General features: G+C 41.0%; 1 protein-coding gene across 1 annotated transcript in view; it reads left to right on the top strand.

The window, feature by feature from the left end:
- The window catches only part of LCMT1 (leucine carboxyl methyltransferase 1), a 134,784-nt gene that overhangs the window by 81,248 nt on the left and 37,865 nt on the right, over positions 1-15,671 (top strand). The window contains exon 9 of the mRNA XM_069209701.1: positions 479-570. Within this exon, the coding sequence (XP_069065802.1) occupies positions 479-570 (92 nt within the window). The remainder of the gene's footprint in view (positions 1-478; positions 571-15,671) is intronic.

Raw genomic sequence — 15,671 nt, 5'->3', positions numbered from 1 at the left:
TGTGAATTTGTGAAATGTAATTTTGCGATTGAATAATGCAGTAATATGCAGCGCTCTGTTGCTCCTCAAGCAGATTTGTGATATCTAAATATCAATACATACATACAAACGCAGAGCTATAGGGCCTGATTTAAACTTAGGTGGGCATGGCTTTGAATTTCGGAAGAAGAGCGCTAAATCCAGTGTACATTCTACTGGCTTAAATATCTCCACCATACTACCCTGTCTTGGAAAAAATTCCAGTGGCAGTTTTTCCTTTATCTCCCAATTGTAAACCTGGCCATTTTTCTGCCACTAAATCCTGCAGTTATCTGCTGACAAAGTCTGTCGGTCTGGGGCCACTAAGACACTGACTTCCTGACAGATTTGCTCGTCCTGTAGCCAGCTCTCCTTGGAACAGATGCTGCTTCACACCCAGGGAACTGTTATTTTTTGATCTCCCATGGCAGCCCTCAACATTCATGTGTTTGTTTTGCAGAAGGACAGGTTATTGTTGAATGGCTGGGAAGATGCCACGGCCTTAGACATGATTCAAGTCTACAGCAGCCTTCCGCAGGATGATGTCAGGAGGTACAGTCCCCTTTTATTCAACATATAATTCAAATTGTTTCTGCTAGGTGTTTCCAATCGAAGCAGGTTATAGAGTTGGTCTGACAAGGACGTTGCCGCCAGGCCTGTGTTCTAGCTTTGGACCCTCTAAACCTTCTCTGTTATCTTATGGCTACTTATTAACCAGTGAGTTCAGTCCATGCTGCAAAGTCGAGCCCGAAGTGCCCGCGTACCAGGCTGCTCTCTATGGATCATGTATCCTACTGTAAACATGTTGTACTTAGTCCGCCTTCTGTAATGTACTTAAGAGTGCAGTTTTATTATTGTAATTGTAGGATCTATCTTTTTATTTGTTAATATAACCAATCTATTTTGCACCTTTTAAAAAACATGTGGCTGTTCTTCTAAAAGGACAAGTGCTCTAGTGATTTGAGGTTCTGGATGGGTGTGATCATGCTGAAACATAGTTATGAGCTATTGTGTGCGAAGCTGGGTTTATGGGTGGCAATTGTTTTCCTCTAGGGCGCTTGGTTGACAGCGCTGAGTGTCTTTGCGGTTAATTTTGTGGCCATCCAACTGTGAACTTGTGGAGGTCCTTTAATTCCATAATGCAAGGTTATTGTCAATGTCCATAGACCGGTGAGTGTATTTCGTTTGCAGAGAAGTGGCTTGCTTGTTGCATTTGGTGATTATGCCACTTTGAAGGATGTTAGTTCAATTAGTTCATGCCGTGAAGTAGTTTGTTGGTTAGTTGTGAGTGCCCTTATTTTGAATTGTTGCAACATTTGAACTTGTATTTGGGAGATTGGTTGATTTATTGACTGCAGATGCACCAAGTTAAATTGTCTTTCCATTACCAGTTGGTGCATCTCAGGGTACCACTGCTTTTGTGGTGATAAATGGTTCTCAGAAGGTACCAGTTGGTGATGATATATCACCCCTAAGTGGTTTCTTTTCTTTGCGTGGTTATTTGCCTAGCCTGTGTATGTGAATTGTGTTTTGTGTTTCAGCTGTGAGGTTCACCTGTTCACCTGTGGTGATCAAGTTATTTTTTAAGAGACTAGTCTGCGATTTATGTAGTTAGTACACTGTGATACTGGTTTTGGGCCATTGTGATGTTGTGTGTGTTCTGTGATATGCACTTCTGTACGAATGTGTCTGTGTTTAGTGTCAAGATGTGCCCCCATATTTGAGGTTCTATTACCAGATCAGGTTGACTTCTGAGTTTCTTAAGGGTTTACTACTTTGCAGTTGTTGATGCTTTCACTTCCAGAATGTATTAATGTCTGAATTTGCATGTGCCATGATTTAAAGCATGGGCACATACACACAGATGTCTAAATCGCAAAAAAATCATTGTTTGTCCATTTATGTGCATATTTTGTGAAGTGTTCTCACACCCACAGGCTTCGTGGCTCAACCCTGGTAACTCTGGGGCACTGTGGAGATCTTGTTGACATAGTTGAAGCCCTGTCATTGTCCGTTTTAAGTTCTGTGATCATCTGATTGTGGAGATTTCTGGTCACTTGTTGGTGTGCTATGAAGGTTACATTATCTCGAATTCCTGCTTATATTGTGTGTCGTAAGTGCTTGGCGTTTGCAGCTCAGGCACTGCAAGTCTTTGACCTTTGTGGTGACCTGAGGTTATGTTCTAGATCTTGAAACACGTTCCCTGCACTGTAGCCTGTGCATTATGGTGTGTGGCATGTGAATGATGTACCATGGCCCGAAGGCCGCCGATAGACGCACAGCATTATCTTAAGCCCTTTTATTGACTGAGTGTTTTTTCTGCAGCAAAATGTTTCAAAAACAATATTGTTCTAATCTTTGAATAAGTAACTTGTTAAATGGTGATCAATATTTCCAGCCTTTCATCAGCCGAACTTCAGATGCCTTTTTCACACAATAAAGTTGCGCGACATGAATAAATAGTCACATCTGGACTGTTCTCAAGCAGAGACATTAAGGAGAAGCCATGTAGGAGGTGCAGTGGCAGCAGATGCCAGGGCTTTTCCCTTAATTGCTGATGAATCAGGATTTTCCCTGAGGATAGAAGTATGACTTATTTGTACAACTCATAAAAACTGCACAAGAGTGCTATTTTTTGTTTTCACTGTATGATAAAGGCAAAAGAAGGTACCACTCTATCCACAGTCAAACACTTAGAATGTTATCCAAATGGTATTTGGATTATAAATCTTGAGATGATGATGTCTAAATTGAAGTTAACTGCTGATGTTGGCCATGGAATGTTAAGTACTGCAAACTGGAAAAGACAAGTCAACAACATTCTAAAAGAAGTAAGCTATGAATGTGACTTGAGTGCCTTTCAGGGTCACCTTCGCTATGAATAAATATATAATGAAATCTGAATGGACCGGCCATTCTACATCCAACCCTTAACTTTGAGATGGATGCTAAAACTAAGAATGGGGCACTTGCCTGTGGTGTTGGAGACCAGAAGTTAAAGGAAGAAGAATATTCCCTATGATACAAAATGGCATCTGTGCCAGACAGCTAATCAATATTTAATTTGTGGGTTACACTTTTGCAGTGGTTTAAAAGCACAGAACATTGTTGTTATGGTTTAGAACGGTACAAATGCGAAGAATGATGTGGTAAAACATGCAATGAGCAGAGGATATATATCATTGTGTTTTAAATTAGGGACATTTCTGAACGTATTTTATGAAATGATAAAACAAAGTGTGTGTTTTTCTTTTTTTTTATAAAGTGGGACTTTTACAGATTTTAATGTTTGTATAGCCTTTATTGGCAAAATGAAAGTATTAATAAACTTAAGTTTACAACATAAACATAAACTATTGATCATCATTACTGCAGCAGCTGTCACCGTGCCATTTCGATCAGAAGATCACACTCAGTTGTTCCCTTCTCAGCTATTCGGTACTAAGAGAACCATAGTTGCCCATGCCCCTTTGAAGTGTCGGAATATATGTCTTTACCAAGATGTGCATTGTGTTTTTAAAATGTATTCCTTTAAAAGGAAATGCGTGTGTTTAACCTAATTTTCAAGTATTCAGTCCTTAAAGTCGTCTGCATGGCTTTAGGGTGTGGTTACACAATTTATCACTGCCCACGTTCGAAGATTGGGGGGTTGAAGTAAGGTTTTTGGTCTTTTGCATCGCACAGAGCCAACCTCTCCCCAGCCCACCTCATCTACTTCCTCTCCCAGTCCTAGACGAATCCCCTATTATTCCCTTATTTTAATTCATCACCCAGTCAGTGGAAGCATACTTGACACTTAACCAACAACTACTCCTTGCTCACCCACCTCTGCGATGTGTGGCCCAGGCAGTAAATGCCAAGGTTTATCCATTGGTGGCATCTCTGCCTGGCACTCTTCCTGGTACTGTCCCTCATTCTCTTTTTTGGGAGATGGCCTTCATTTTTGCACCATTTTTGATTCTCAGTTAATACTTGATGAAGTCGACTGTGGCATAGAAGAGAGAACGATCCTCCTGAAGGGGGCGTGCTTTATCATCTGCGTGAGAGTGTGTATTCCAGTTCCTATGTGCTTTCTGATGTGCTTGAGTTTTAAGGAGAGTTTGTTACAGTCCCTTGGTTCTTTCTGATCTCTCTGAGTGCTAAAGGGAGAGTGTCCAGTTTCTACAAGTTTTCATACCTCCCTGTCTTCTAAGGGAAGTGCATTCCAATTTCACAGTGCTTTCTGATCAGTCTTCGTTCTGAAGGAACTGTGTTCAAGTTCTAGGTGCTTTTTTATCTGCCTCAGTTTTGCAGAGAATTGTGTTTCAGTTTCTAGGTGCTTTCCAACCTGCCCAAGCTTTAAGTGGAGTTTCTTCCAGTTTCTAGGTGCTTTCAGAATGGCATGGGTTCTAGGGGAATATGTTCCAGTTGCTTGATGCTGTTTGATCTGTCTGAAATCTAAGGGGACTGGCTTACGTTTTCCAGATTTCTTTCTTCTCTTGTGGATGCCTTCTTTCCAGGTTGTGTGAGCAGCTCTTGAACAGAAGGCCAAAGAATCCCTTTTGCAGCATGTGACTGTGTTTTCCTATGGATAGCAGAGAGCTTCTTTGTTACAAGACTTTGCGAGGGCTCTTGCCTGACAAATTTGCAGAGAACCTAATCTGGCAAGGGCTTGATTAACTCATTTGAGCTTTTGTATGAAGTTGCTGTCTAGAATGCTGCTGTACTCTTGCAATGACTGTCCCCATTTTAGGGAGCTGCAAGAAAATGATGCTCATGAAACTTTGACTTAGGCTTCTTTGGACTTGTTTCAGTCTATCATAATTCTAAGACGACAAACAACTTCTTTCACTTTAACTGATGTGTAAACTATGCTGGATAGGGAGTGGAATTTGTAATCTTTTAAACTAAGGATGGCGGATCTAGCATTATCACCTCTGTTTTTACTGTTGAGCTAAAGTCAGCTTTCTGCCTTCTGTTCCTGGTAGTACATAATTAGTCACTCAGATTATTTATTTAAAATTGGCTGCACCACCTTGTCATGTCACCAGGCTATTCCCTGCATGACACTGAGGACGAAGATTTGTTGGCACACCAGGAGGTACATGACACAACTTCCTGTGAGGAGAGAAAACGCAGTAAGCAAAGCAACAAAGGGTGCAGATGGGTACCGAATCATGGAGCAGATCACGTATCATTTAGAGTTGCTTTCCAGCCGGAGGACATTCCACTATATTTCCATGACCGATACACAATATCCAATGCAGACGCAAGGACAGACACACTTGGAAGCGAGGCTTATCCACTACAAACCATGACTAGCTGAAATCATGTTGGTGAGTACTGTGAAGTGACATACACTATCCTTGTCCCACGTAGAGCATCTTCCCAACCCAGAATGACAACTGTGACCCTGGGCATGCAACCAAAGGAAGTAAGCCCTCGTGGGAGTCAAAATGTCACTACAAACCCTGTAGTGCTAGTCAGCCCCGGTAGGCTGCAGCTGTGCGGGACTGTCTCAAACACATACGTGCAAAAGGAGGAAGCTCAGACCTTTCAGGCCTCCCCTGAACTTGTGTCAAGCACTCTCACAATCACCTCCATCTGACATAAAAAGTGGCCATAAGATATGGGGGAGTGCACTCCCAACGTGTATGATTAGTGCAGGCAGACATTTTATTACTTGAAGAAGCTTGAAATTTCATGAGATAAGAGAAAGACAGCCAGGCTAGGGTGAGGTACTGCATGATAGGTAAGCAATAAGGCTGCCAGGTTTGAATCAGACAACCTATTAAACAGCCATTTTGAAAACAGGCATTCTAGACCAACATTAATCAAAAAACCTAAATATCCTTCATAAATGCAAATCTGCATTAAGTTACATCAAATAAATAGAGACGAGAAGAGGGAGGAACACCAAGAGAAACAAGCATGTTCATCGACAAAAAAATCCAATGTGGGTCAGCTTCTTTCTTGCAACACCTCTAATCATCTCTTCATAACCCCGGGCAGCACATTGGGCCGGAATAGATTAAATGACTAGATGGCTTCATCTGGGTCTCTGATAAAAGGACAAGAATTAAATGTGCTAATGATGAAGCACCAAGTAGGCAACAATTTTCACTGGATAACTAAACTATACCTGCTCAATCCGCGAAGTACCAAAAGGTTTGAGATACACTGAATGCAAAATTTCTGCCCAAGAAATTCATGCATTACAGCAAAAAGGGAAGCCAATCAGTGAATTCATCCGCTGTCTTCATCGACTAATTGAAAACTGCAAATAAAAAAAAAATGATTATTTAATGAAGAAGCCATCTAACTCTGAATCACTGATGATTGTCACTCCTAATCACTCAGATGCCGACTGTAACAAAAAGATGCTCACTTGGGGAAATTATAGAGATGACACATACAAATAATCAAGCATACATTCAGCCAAATATAATTCAAGCACGTACATCAGAGAAGCAAGATCAAGCATTTTGGTTACAAACTTACCCAACAAAGAGTTATCAAAAGGAACATGTACAACAATCCAGATAAAAAGAGAGCCAATGAAGCATAAGATGAAATCACAGTTCAGACTGAGATAATGTTCAGGCAAAGAGAGAGAATGCTATTGGTGTGGACAGTCGTACCCTCACGATGCCTGAGCCACTTAGTGAAGCAGATATGTTGGAAAGTGTAAAAACAATCACTTTGAAAAAAAGTGTAAAGGATCCAGTAAAGTAACTCAGGAAAAGGCAAAAATCACTTTAAAGTGTTGCTACGCTTAGGACGTAGCATTGGCAGTAAGTGACGAGCAGTAGTCCTTCCAGATGTCACACAACATCACAGGCGACATAACAGTCACAGAGATCCCCACCCAAAGAATCGCACTGAAGATCAATTTTGTTGTATTTTCAAGATACTGATGAATATTTATTCATGGTACCCAAGAAACTATGACCAAAGTACAAAGAAATCTCAGTTTAAATCTCCTAATGGGGAGATGGTGCTTTTTTGTGTAGTGTCTTCAAATTACAAAATGTTCAACCCCAAGCCAAGACATTTGTGTAGTGCCTACATGCACAGATGGCAAGGTACGCATGCGCATTGACATGAGATTACCCAATGCCGCTATACAATCAGAACAATACAAGAGACCTCACTTTACTGACATGATCACTTACCTGCATAGGGCCAACGGATTTTATAAATTGGACCTTAACAAAGTTAACCATCAACTTGAGTTGCACAGAGATTCCTAGTATATCACAATGTTCACAACCAACCCATCTTGGACTATTCACTATAAGCTACTAAAGATCTGCAGTATCATCATCATTAGAGATATTCCAAGAAGTAGGCAGGAGAGTGATCTGCCCATCATCAGTGCACCGAAATACAGTGAAGACATCTTAGTACTTATGGCCCCCATATGGTAACACAGTGACAAGAGCAAGTTTGTTTAGCGCTCCTAGATGCACCCTTAACAGTTAATGCTACAAAGTATGAATTGTAAGAAATGCCATTTAAACTTCTCGGACACAGACATTCCTGGAACAAGATGACAATAAAACCTGGAACTCTCCCACTGATGTCAGTGACATCAGCCCATTCTATTAATCACCAGTGCTTGCTCAAGGTATACAGTGAGCTATGCCACCATCGGCTGTGCCTTCAGACAAATATCTACATTGGAGCACACGTTTGACGGGACCCTGGAATGCGAACCTGCATTTCAAGAAATAAAGAAATCAGTACCACCACCAACACGGCACACTTCCCTGAACTCATTGCAAAGGCAATGCCAGTTGCTAAGTTACATTCTACATTAGCTGAAGTCTCTCCAACACCAAGATGGCATACTCACAGCCAGAACAAGAGGGCCTGACCGTGTTATGGGCATCTGAATACTACCCCACTTTTATTTATGGGAAACAGTTCACCATATTAAATGGCCATTTGGAGCTTTTAACAATATTTAAGAGCCCCCATGCATTCTCAAATTAAATAATGGGGGACCCGCCTGCCAGAATAAAGGTACACCCCACTGCCCCGGGAAACAACAGCAACACTTATTACATGTCTTGGCACCCTCTGACCAGAGTGAGTAGAACAAACCCATGAGGAGAAGGATACATCTACTTCGTCCTATGCCAAGCCGCTCCCCCATCCATGTCTCAGATAAGCAACTGTTGTGCAGTCCAGGCTTACTCTAGAAGGTGGCATAGGAATTGGAATTCAAGTACAGTATGGCATAAGAATCACATCCCAGAAGCTCAGTAGCTGGAGAAGTTGTTTCTTTTAAGATGTCCTGATTTAGAGGAGCGGTATATGGAATTAAACCCCAAAAAGGCTCTGCAGCTCCGTCCCACATCTCTCTAACAAACATCTTTGTACACTGCAAAGGGGTAATAGAAAGGTGGCCGCCCTATGAACCACATGGGTGATGACATGGGATGGTCTTGCTTTAAGTGAACCAGGATTTTGAGATGGATATTTGGTAGAACTGGAATCCAGAATGTTGCTTGGTGGATAAGGGGCAAAGGCAGACCTTTGAAAACCTAATTGCCTAGTGCCTGGTCCACACACCACGTAGAGTGACATTAAACACAGTGGTGCAGAGATATCTGGCGTCTTAATAGTAGTAACATTTTGCTATAGATAGGCCTGCTCTCCGTAGATTCTGCAGTGGACCATAGCCATTAGATCTCCGGATGGCCCACAGATGTCAGCTTGTAGACATCCAGTGTTGATGCTCAAAGCATTGGCAACTGTGCTGTGGTGCTACACATTCCATCCATAATACCTTAATGCGCTTTGGCCTAATGTAAACTTTGCCCTCGAGGTAGGGCTCCAACTCGAAGCACTAGAAGGCAGATCCCTTAGCACATGGGTACTCGCAAACATTTTCCCAGGGGCCACAAAATTTGGTTTGTGATGTGACCGAGGGCCGCATTGATGCTAGCAGGGTGGTGGGCGGCGGCGGCGCAGAGGGTGGGGGGGTGTCTTGGGGCAGTGGGGGGGGGGTGCAGTATGGTGGTGTAGGAGAAGCGAAGCATATACATCTAGTGGCTGAAATGGATAATGTGAAACCAGAAAACCTGCTATGAATCCTGGCTTTCCCCTTTATCAAAATGTGTGATCCTAGACAATTCTTTTATTTCACTTCCCCTCTTTTTTCTTCATTAGTGCATATAAGGGAATCTCAAAATACATGACTTACTTCAGTATGTGCGTGGTACAAAACCTTCTCCTGTGTTTGATTTAATAAACTATAATAATGTTCATGTGTTGTAGGAATCCAGGCCACCCAAAGAGTGAATATGAAAACCTATTTGCCTCTTAGTTCAGTGTTGGCAGCATTGTTTTCAAGTGTGGGGGGGGGGGGGGGAGGGGGGATGAATGTTTCTGGATTTATGTTTGAAAACCATCACTTAAAAATAAAATGCTTCTCCATGCACTGATATAATCTGATGTACTATGTTGAAACAACTCTGCATGTTAATGATAAACAGTTTTTGATTTTTGAAGAGCCCTTATTATATTTTTACAATTTTGGTGTAGCATGTCTTTAAAAATGAAGGTGTTCCTACAGGTGCTGGACAATGTAGTTACTTACTTTCTTTGCCTCCGATTAACATTGAAATAAAGGCTTGCCTTTTATTTAACATATTTTTAATCATTATGCAGAGCTGAGAAAACAGCCGGCCAGTCCTGCTGTTGAGCAGGGGGCCGCATGTAAAGGTCAGGAGGGCCGCATGCGGCCCCGGGCCGTACTTTGACTATCACTGCCTTAGCAGAAGTAGTGAACATGAAATGCCTTATTATTCTAGGGCAGGGGTCGCCAACCTTCTCTGTAATAAGAGCTACTAAAGTTTTTTTGTTTTTTTTAAACATCATTCGAGGTACTAATCTTATTAGTCTTGTAATAGTGACCACATCAGACAAGATCACAATGGTGGCCACCTCATGCTAGTAAATGAGCAATGATCACATCAGTGCATCTGGCAGAATTGCTAGCAGTAATCTGAAAAAGGCTTAATCGATTTGGGTAATACATAACAGCCATAGCTGCAGTGCACGAAGATAATAAGTCTCCCCAATGCTGCATAATTTATCACACACATATTAGCTTTAAATCTAACGTGTAATTGTAAAGTGCATGTTTATCCTATAGGGTTTCTTGGTGCAGAAATAACACGTTTATTGTAAACCAACTGAATGGTTGCAATGATTGACTTGGAAATTCAACTGTAAATTCAACCACTTTAGACAAGCATCTACTTGTGAGTTTTGAAAATACACATATTTTCATCTCGAATACACGCTTTTGAATTTTGGTGCACATATATTAATTCAGCAATGCAAGAACTTCGAATTTAGTGGGCTGAATTGCACACAGGAGAGCTACTTGCAGGGAGATGGAAAACTAAGAGTAGCTCATAAGCTATTTGTTGGATAAACCGGCTCTACTGCCATACTTGCACCCTTCGTTTGTGCTGTCCTAGGCTGCTGCCACCATTGACTTATGTAGCATTTGCCATTGGAAGGGTAAGATGCTTATCAAATTCCTCTAGCATTAGGCGATGGGATGATGCCATAGAGACTATAGGTGCAGTCTGATTTGTATTTTACTACAAATATATATTTTGAAAGTATTTATTTTATCGTAAACACAAAGGGCCATATTTATCAAGCTTTGTACCAGTGCAAAGTGACCAAAAGTGATGCAAACTGATGCAAAGTATTGTTTTGTATCAGACCAAAACTTTATTTACACTGGAAAGTTGACAAAGTAATATGAAGTAGCACTATTTTTGCATCAAAGTGATATCCGATGGGTACCGAATAGACGTTTTCATGCTACAGCCAATGTTTTTTGTTGCAAAGCCCCATCTTCCAACAATGGTGGATAAGACTTTGCACCATAACCTTACGCCTCCTTGGGGTAGGCACAAAGTAGAAGAAACGTATTTATTTCTCTGAACTATCCACACTCTGCATGTATGCAGTACACATACACAGTGGGAAGAGTTTTATAGTATGTCTGAGCATAGCACTTTGTACAGGAAGGGTACCCTTGCAGTACAAACCCTTTGCTCTATGTGGCAAAAGGCTGCCTGAAAATGTTCCAGCACTTAGGAAGAGATCAACAGCATAATATCTTAGTAAATATGAACCTGTCTGCTTTCTCTCTCTCGCTCATGCAATGCTGGGCAGCAATTTATGGTCGCTGCCCTTCGTTGTGTGGAAAATTTGCCCTGAAATCTGTTTGTACATTGTGCGGAATGTGTAATAAAGTTTAAAATAATGGCTTGCATTTTTCAGTCGCAGGCAGGTACCTCGTAGTACTTTAAATGCACCTCACTGTTCCCCACTTGTGCCAGCCATGATTAGGTTTTGTGACTGTCTGATTTCACCCCAGACATCTGCAGTGACTGCGTTTACCAACTGGGATATAATGGCCTAAAAGAATATATTTTCCACCTTACTTTAACTTATATATTTTCATTTAAGGGTTGTGCTTTACATTTTAGATGTATTTACCTAAAGGTACAATGCCACTAAATAGTGAAGGAATTTTTGTTCTCTTTGTCCACCTCTCTAACCCAGCCCCCAGACTCACTAACCTTGCCCTCATTACAGTTAGGATCACACTACCATACTTTTTATTTTAGGGAACTTCAGATGCTGCTCTGTTGTGCAAATGCACCTCAGGCACAGTCGTATTGCATTGCCCTCATGTCACTATGTCTGCTGTGTGACCTATCCAATTCTTTGCTTCTTGTATCATTCCAGTAGAGCTCAAAGAGGCAGGTCTCAGCGCTTCACAGAAATTCTGCAGATCCTTTGGACTAGCTGTGAAGACAGAGATGGAGGACTTTAATGAACTGACATCTCTGCAGGAGCGTTCGTTATAGGCCTCATTACGAGGCTGGTGGTCTCAAGACCACCAGGTCCTCGGATGGCAGTTGGACTGCCATATTACGACTGCGGCAGTCGGGCCGCTTTCGGACCGCCAGGATTAGTTGTCTCTGTGTGCTAGCGGTTCAGGCGAGCCTAATCGGCCAGGGCAGCGATGCATGCAGTGCTGCCCTGGGGAGAACAGGCGCAGGGGGCACCAGGGGGGGCCCTGCACTGCCCATGCACACGGCATGGGAAGTGCAGGGGTTCCCCCAGCCAGCACCATCGCAATGTTAGACAGTGAATATTGCGATGGTGCTGATGCACCCTGTGCACTACAGCTTTGCTGCCGGCCCTATTACGGGCCGGAGGCAATTCTGTAGGCCGTTTCCCGCTAGGCCAGCAGGCGGAAACCGAGGTTTCCACCTGCTGACCTAGTGGGAAATTCACAAAGGGCGCTTCCCATCTGCCTTAAGGAGATGGGATTTGAAATGCCATAAATAGGGCACTACACAGAAGTGTCATCGGGGAGAATGTGGCACAATCCGTGAGACCACACTGTACGCTGCCAGTGCTCACAGCTGGTGCTCACACCATTGCAACTGGTGAGGCCAGTCGGTATCTTCAGTGATTGTGATGCAAACAATTGGTACCATTTCTGACCCCAGGAGTAATATTTTTTTTTCCACAGCTAAAATGAATTAGAAGTTTGTGAAATAAATTCAGTATTACTTTGACTACTATTATTAGAAACTGACTTCAAATATGTTTCAGAAACCTAAAAAAACACATTTGGTTAGATATAAATCCCATGACCCCTTCCTTGCTCGTAAGTAATCAAAAAGTGGTAATTCATTTATACCCTCTCATTTGATGGTTTCCACATACCATCCTGTGCTGCTTTATGTGCTCATTGGTCCAATCCGTGTTTATGACAGCTCATCATGCTCTGCACACCCTTCCATGGAAGCGGCGTGGACTTCTTGTCACAGTGGTAGCTGTGCAGCCAAAGGTTTCCTGTCTCTGTCCTTGGAACTCATTTTTATTTAGGGCAATTCAGTTTATCCTTCTATATATCAAATTACCGCACTGTAAATTGGGGGTGTTTGAGAATTGCTTTTGGCTGGTAAAACGCACAACAGTAAATTTCAAGACACATAATTACCTTCAAGCTGTGTTAAGTAGCGTTGTGGAGGGTTCTTCTGCTCTTACATTGACACAGGCATGTGGCACACTGTAGAAGCCAGGCTGGTATTTCATTTGAGTTTTTTTTAAATGTATATATCAACAGATAGCACATTAGAATGGTACATTTCAGCTGTTTAATGTGTGAAGCAGAGAACTCAGCGACATTTGCCTAGTTGTCGTAGGTGACTGTTTTTAGTTCACTAGTGTAGTAAATTACTAGTATATCTTTCATTCACTTGTGTATTAACATTTAAACAGAGGCCCAGAATCTGTAGGCATTTTGCCATCTGTATGTTGACTGTTCATAAATTATCTTACATACCACACCTCCGGTAAGATGTCAAACATCGCAAACATAACAAATATTGATACCTGAGGTCCATTCTGAATGCCCTGTTATGTGATGCATTGATAACTTACCCACCAAATACCAGTACAATGTAGATCAGTATTGAAAGTATCTGGTAATATGCTGTAATTCAGAGTTTTGCATTGCATGTCAGAATGTGGGATAATGCAACAACCTTTCATGTATCCCCATTGCAGGCAGCAGAATTTGCAAAGTGTGGTATTTCCAAACCCAGATTCCAACAAGGTTTAGATGGCAACAGTTGTGTGTTGAAAAAGTATGGTATTATCACATGTTGTAATCCAGGTTTGTGATATTTGCTTGTTCTGATCCAGATTCGTTATTATTACACAAGTTATAAACCAGATTCATTATTACTATTCATTCTGGAATGACTATCGTAGCGTGTCACCTTAATAGAACTTCGCACATTCCAACTATATGACCTTTCTTGAAAGAAAAGGGGACGCATTATTGAAGAATCACACATGGGATGATTCAGATGTTAAAAAATGTTACATTGTTCACTCAGATATTGTAGCCAAAGGTACCCAGCCGTTAGGAATATCTTCACACTTAGAAAGACTATATGAAAGTAATGATCAAGCATTGCTTTTATTTATATTACTGAATTTGAGCTTTATATTGTCAAGTCAAGTCAAAAATTCCTTTTATTTGGGATAAGCCTTAAAAGTATAAAAACAATAAAATGTACAATTAAATATTAGATTAACACACATAGTTCTTAGATCTTTCTAATTCTTATTAACCAACTCTAATTGCATAATTCATTTGATTAAAAATCAAGTTCTTACAGTTCCTGAAAGTGCAGCGTGCCAACTTAAATTATCCCACATACAGTTCTAATTAGACTCTGCTCCTTGCGATCTCCTAAGTGCAGTTTCCCATTTTGGAATGCTCCACGTTTTATTTCTTGCCTTGTTATGCGTAGCGAGGTTATCTAGAATACCATCAACCAATTTCATTTTAGGTTAAACAAGCTCTTCTTTTCTTTTACTTCCTCCATAATTCAAGTTCTTATAGGATCATAAAGTACAACATGCCAGCCAATTTAACCCCTATACAGCTCTAAAAGAGCTCCATCCTTACTTTATCATAAAGTGCCTTTTTTTTTTTCAATTTAAAAGTGCTCTCCATATTATTTCTTACCTTCTCCTAGCGTAGAAAATTTCCTAAAATCATCAACCAATATAATAATAATCGATTATAACACTTAAAACTCTACATTCCACATTATACCCTCCCTTCTATCAACCCCTATAAATCTAAATATTTCCCTTCTTAAGTCATCTAAAAATAGGCCCAGTGCACAAGTTACATTTAAAAATCTCATATCAATATGTAGCCTAAGTGCTTGGTCCCGATTAGTAATATTATATTTCTTAAAAATCGGTTTTAAAAACTTCTTATCCACTCCTAAAAACCATTGCCAATCCACAAGTAAATGTTGCATAGTATATTTCTGTTGTAAGCCACATGTACACAGACCCTGGCTATCCTTAAGAAATGCTTTTGCTTTGGGATCCATATATCCAGGGTTCAGCCCAATTCGGAACTGTAACACTAAATTTCTTAATCTTGAATTAGGAAGAGCCTCTATATACTGGAAGGTTTCCGTATTCCTCCATGCAGCTATCATAGCCTGCGTTAAAAATTTACTTTCTAAATACTTCAGGTCTGATTCTCTTGCTCTTTCCTTCACTATTATTCTTAAATTATACTTCGAGATTTGCGAACCACACCATTGGTTATCAGGTAATCCTAGGAGGGCACAGATCTTTTTTTAACTGTCCTCTCACTTGCGATGTCCAATGTAACTCACTTATTATAATTTCTTTCTTACACAGTCTCGCGATCTTACAGAACCCTTCATCTGTTATGCTTAACCAAAACTTCAGTGTGGCTCGTAGGCCCAGATAAGTCCACGCCGTCATTTGACATTCAGCTCTTATAGCTTGTAACATACTTGTGGGGGGCAATTAAAGCATGCGCTTTACGCAAATGCTTTCTTCTATTTCCCAATTTAGCTTCCCTGAGAAAGTTAAAACTTCCACCCCATATTGGAACTGGGGGCGAACCATAGAATTAAAAGCAGAGATAACCGGCTGAAGAGAAGGACCTCTGTATTTACTATTGAATTGTTTTAATCCCCAGACTGAAGATAAGGCTTTATTTTTTAAAGTTTCAGTATGTACTTTCCATCTTAAGTGCGAATCGAACC

Source organism: Pleurodeles waltl, chromosome 10 (genome assembly GCF_031143425.1).
Source record: "Pleurodeles waltl isolate 20211129_DDA chromosome 10, aPleWal1.hap1.20221129, whole genome shotgun sequence".
Classification (NCBI taxonomy): Eukaryota; Metazoa; Chordata; class Amphibia; order Caudata; family Salamandridae; genus Pleurodeles; species Pleurodeles waltl.
Note: the sequence above shows the minus strand (reverse complement) of the source record. Positions and strands in the feature narration are given on the sequence as shown.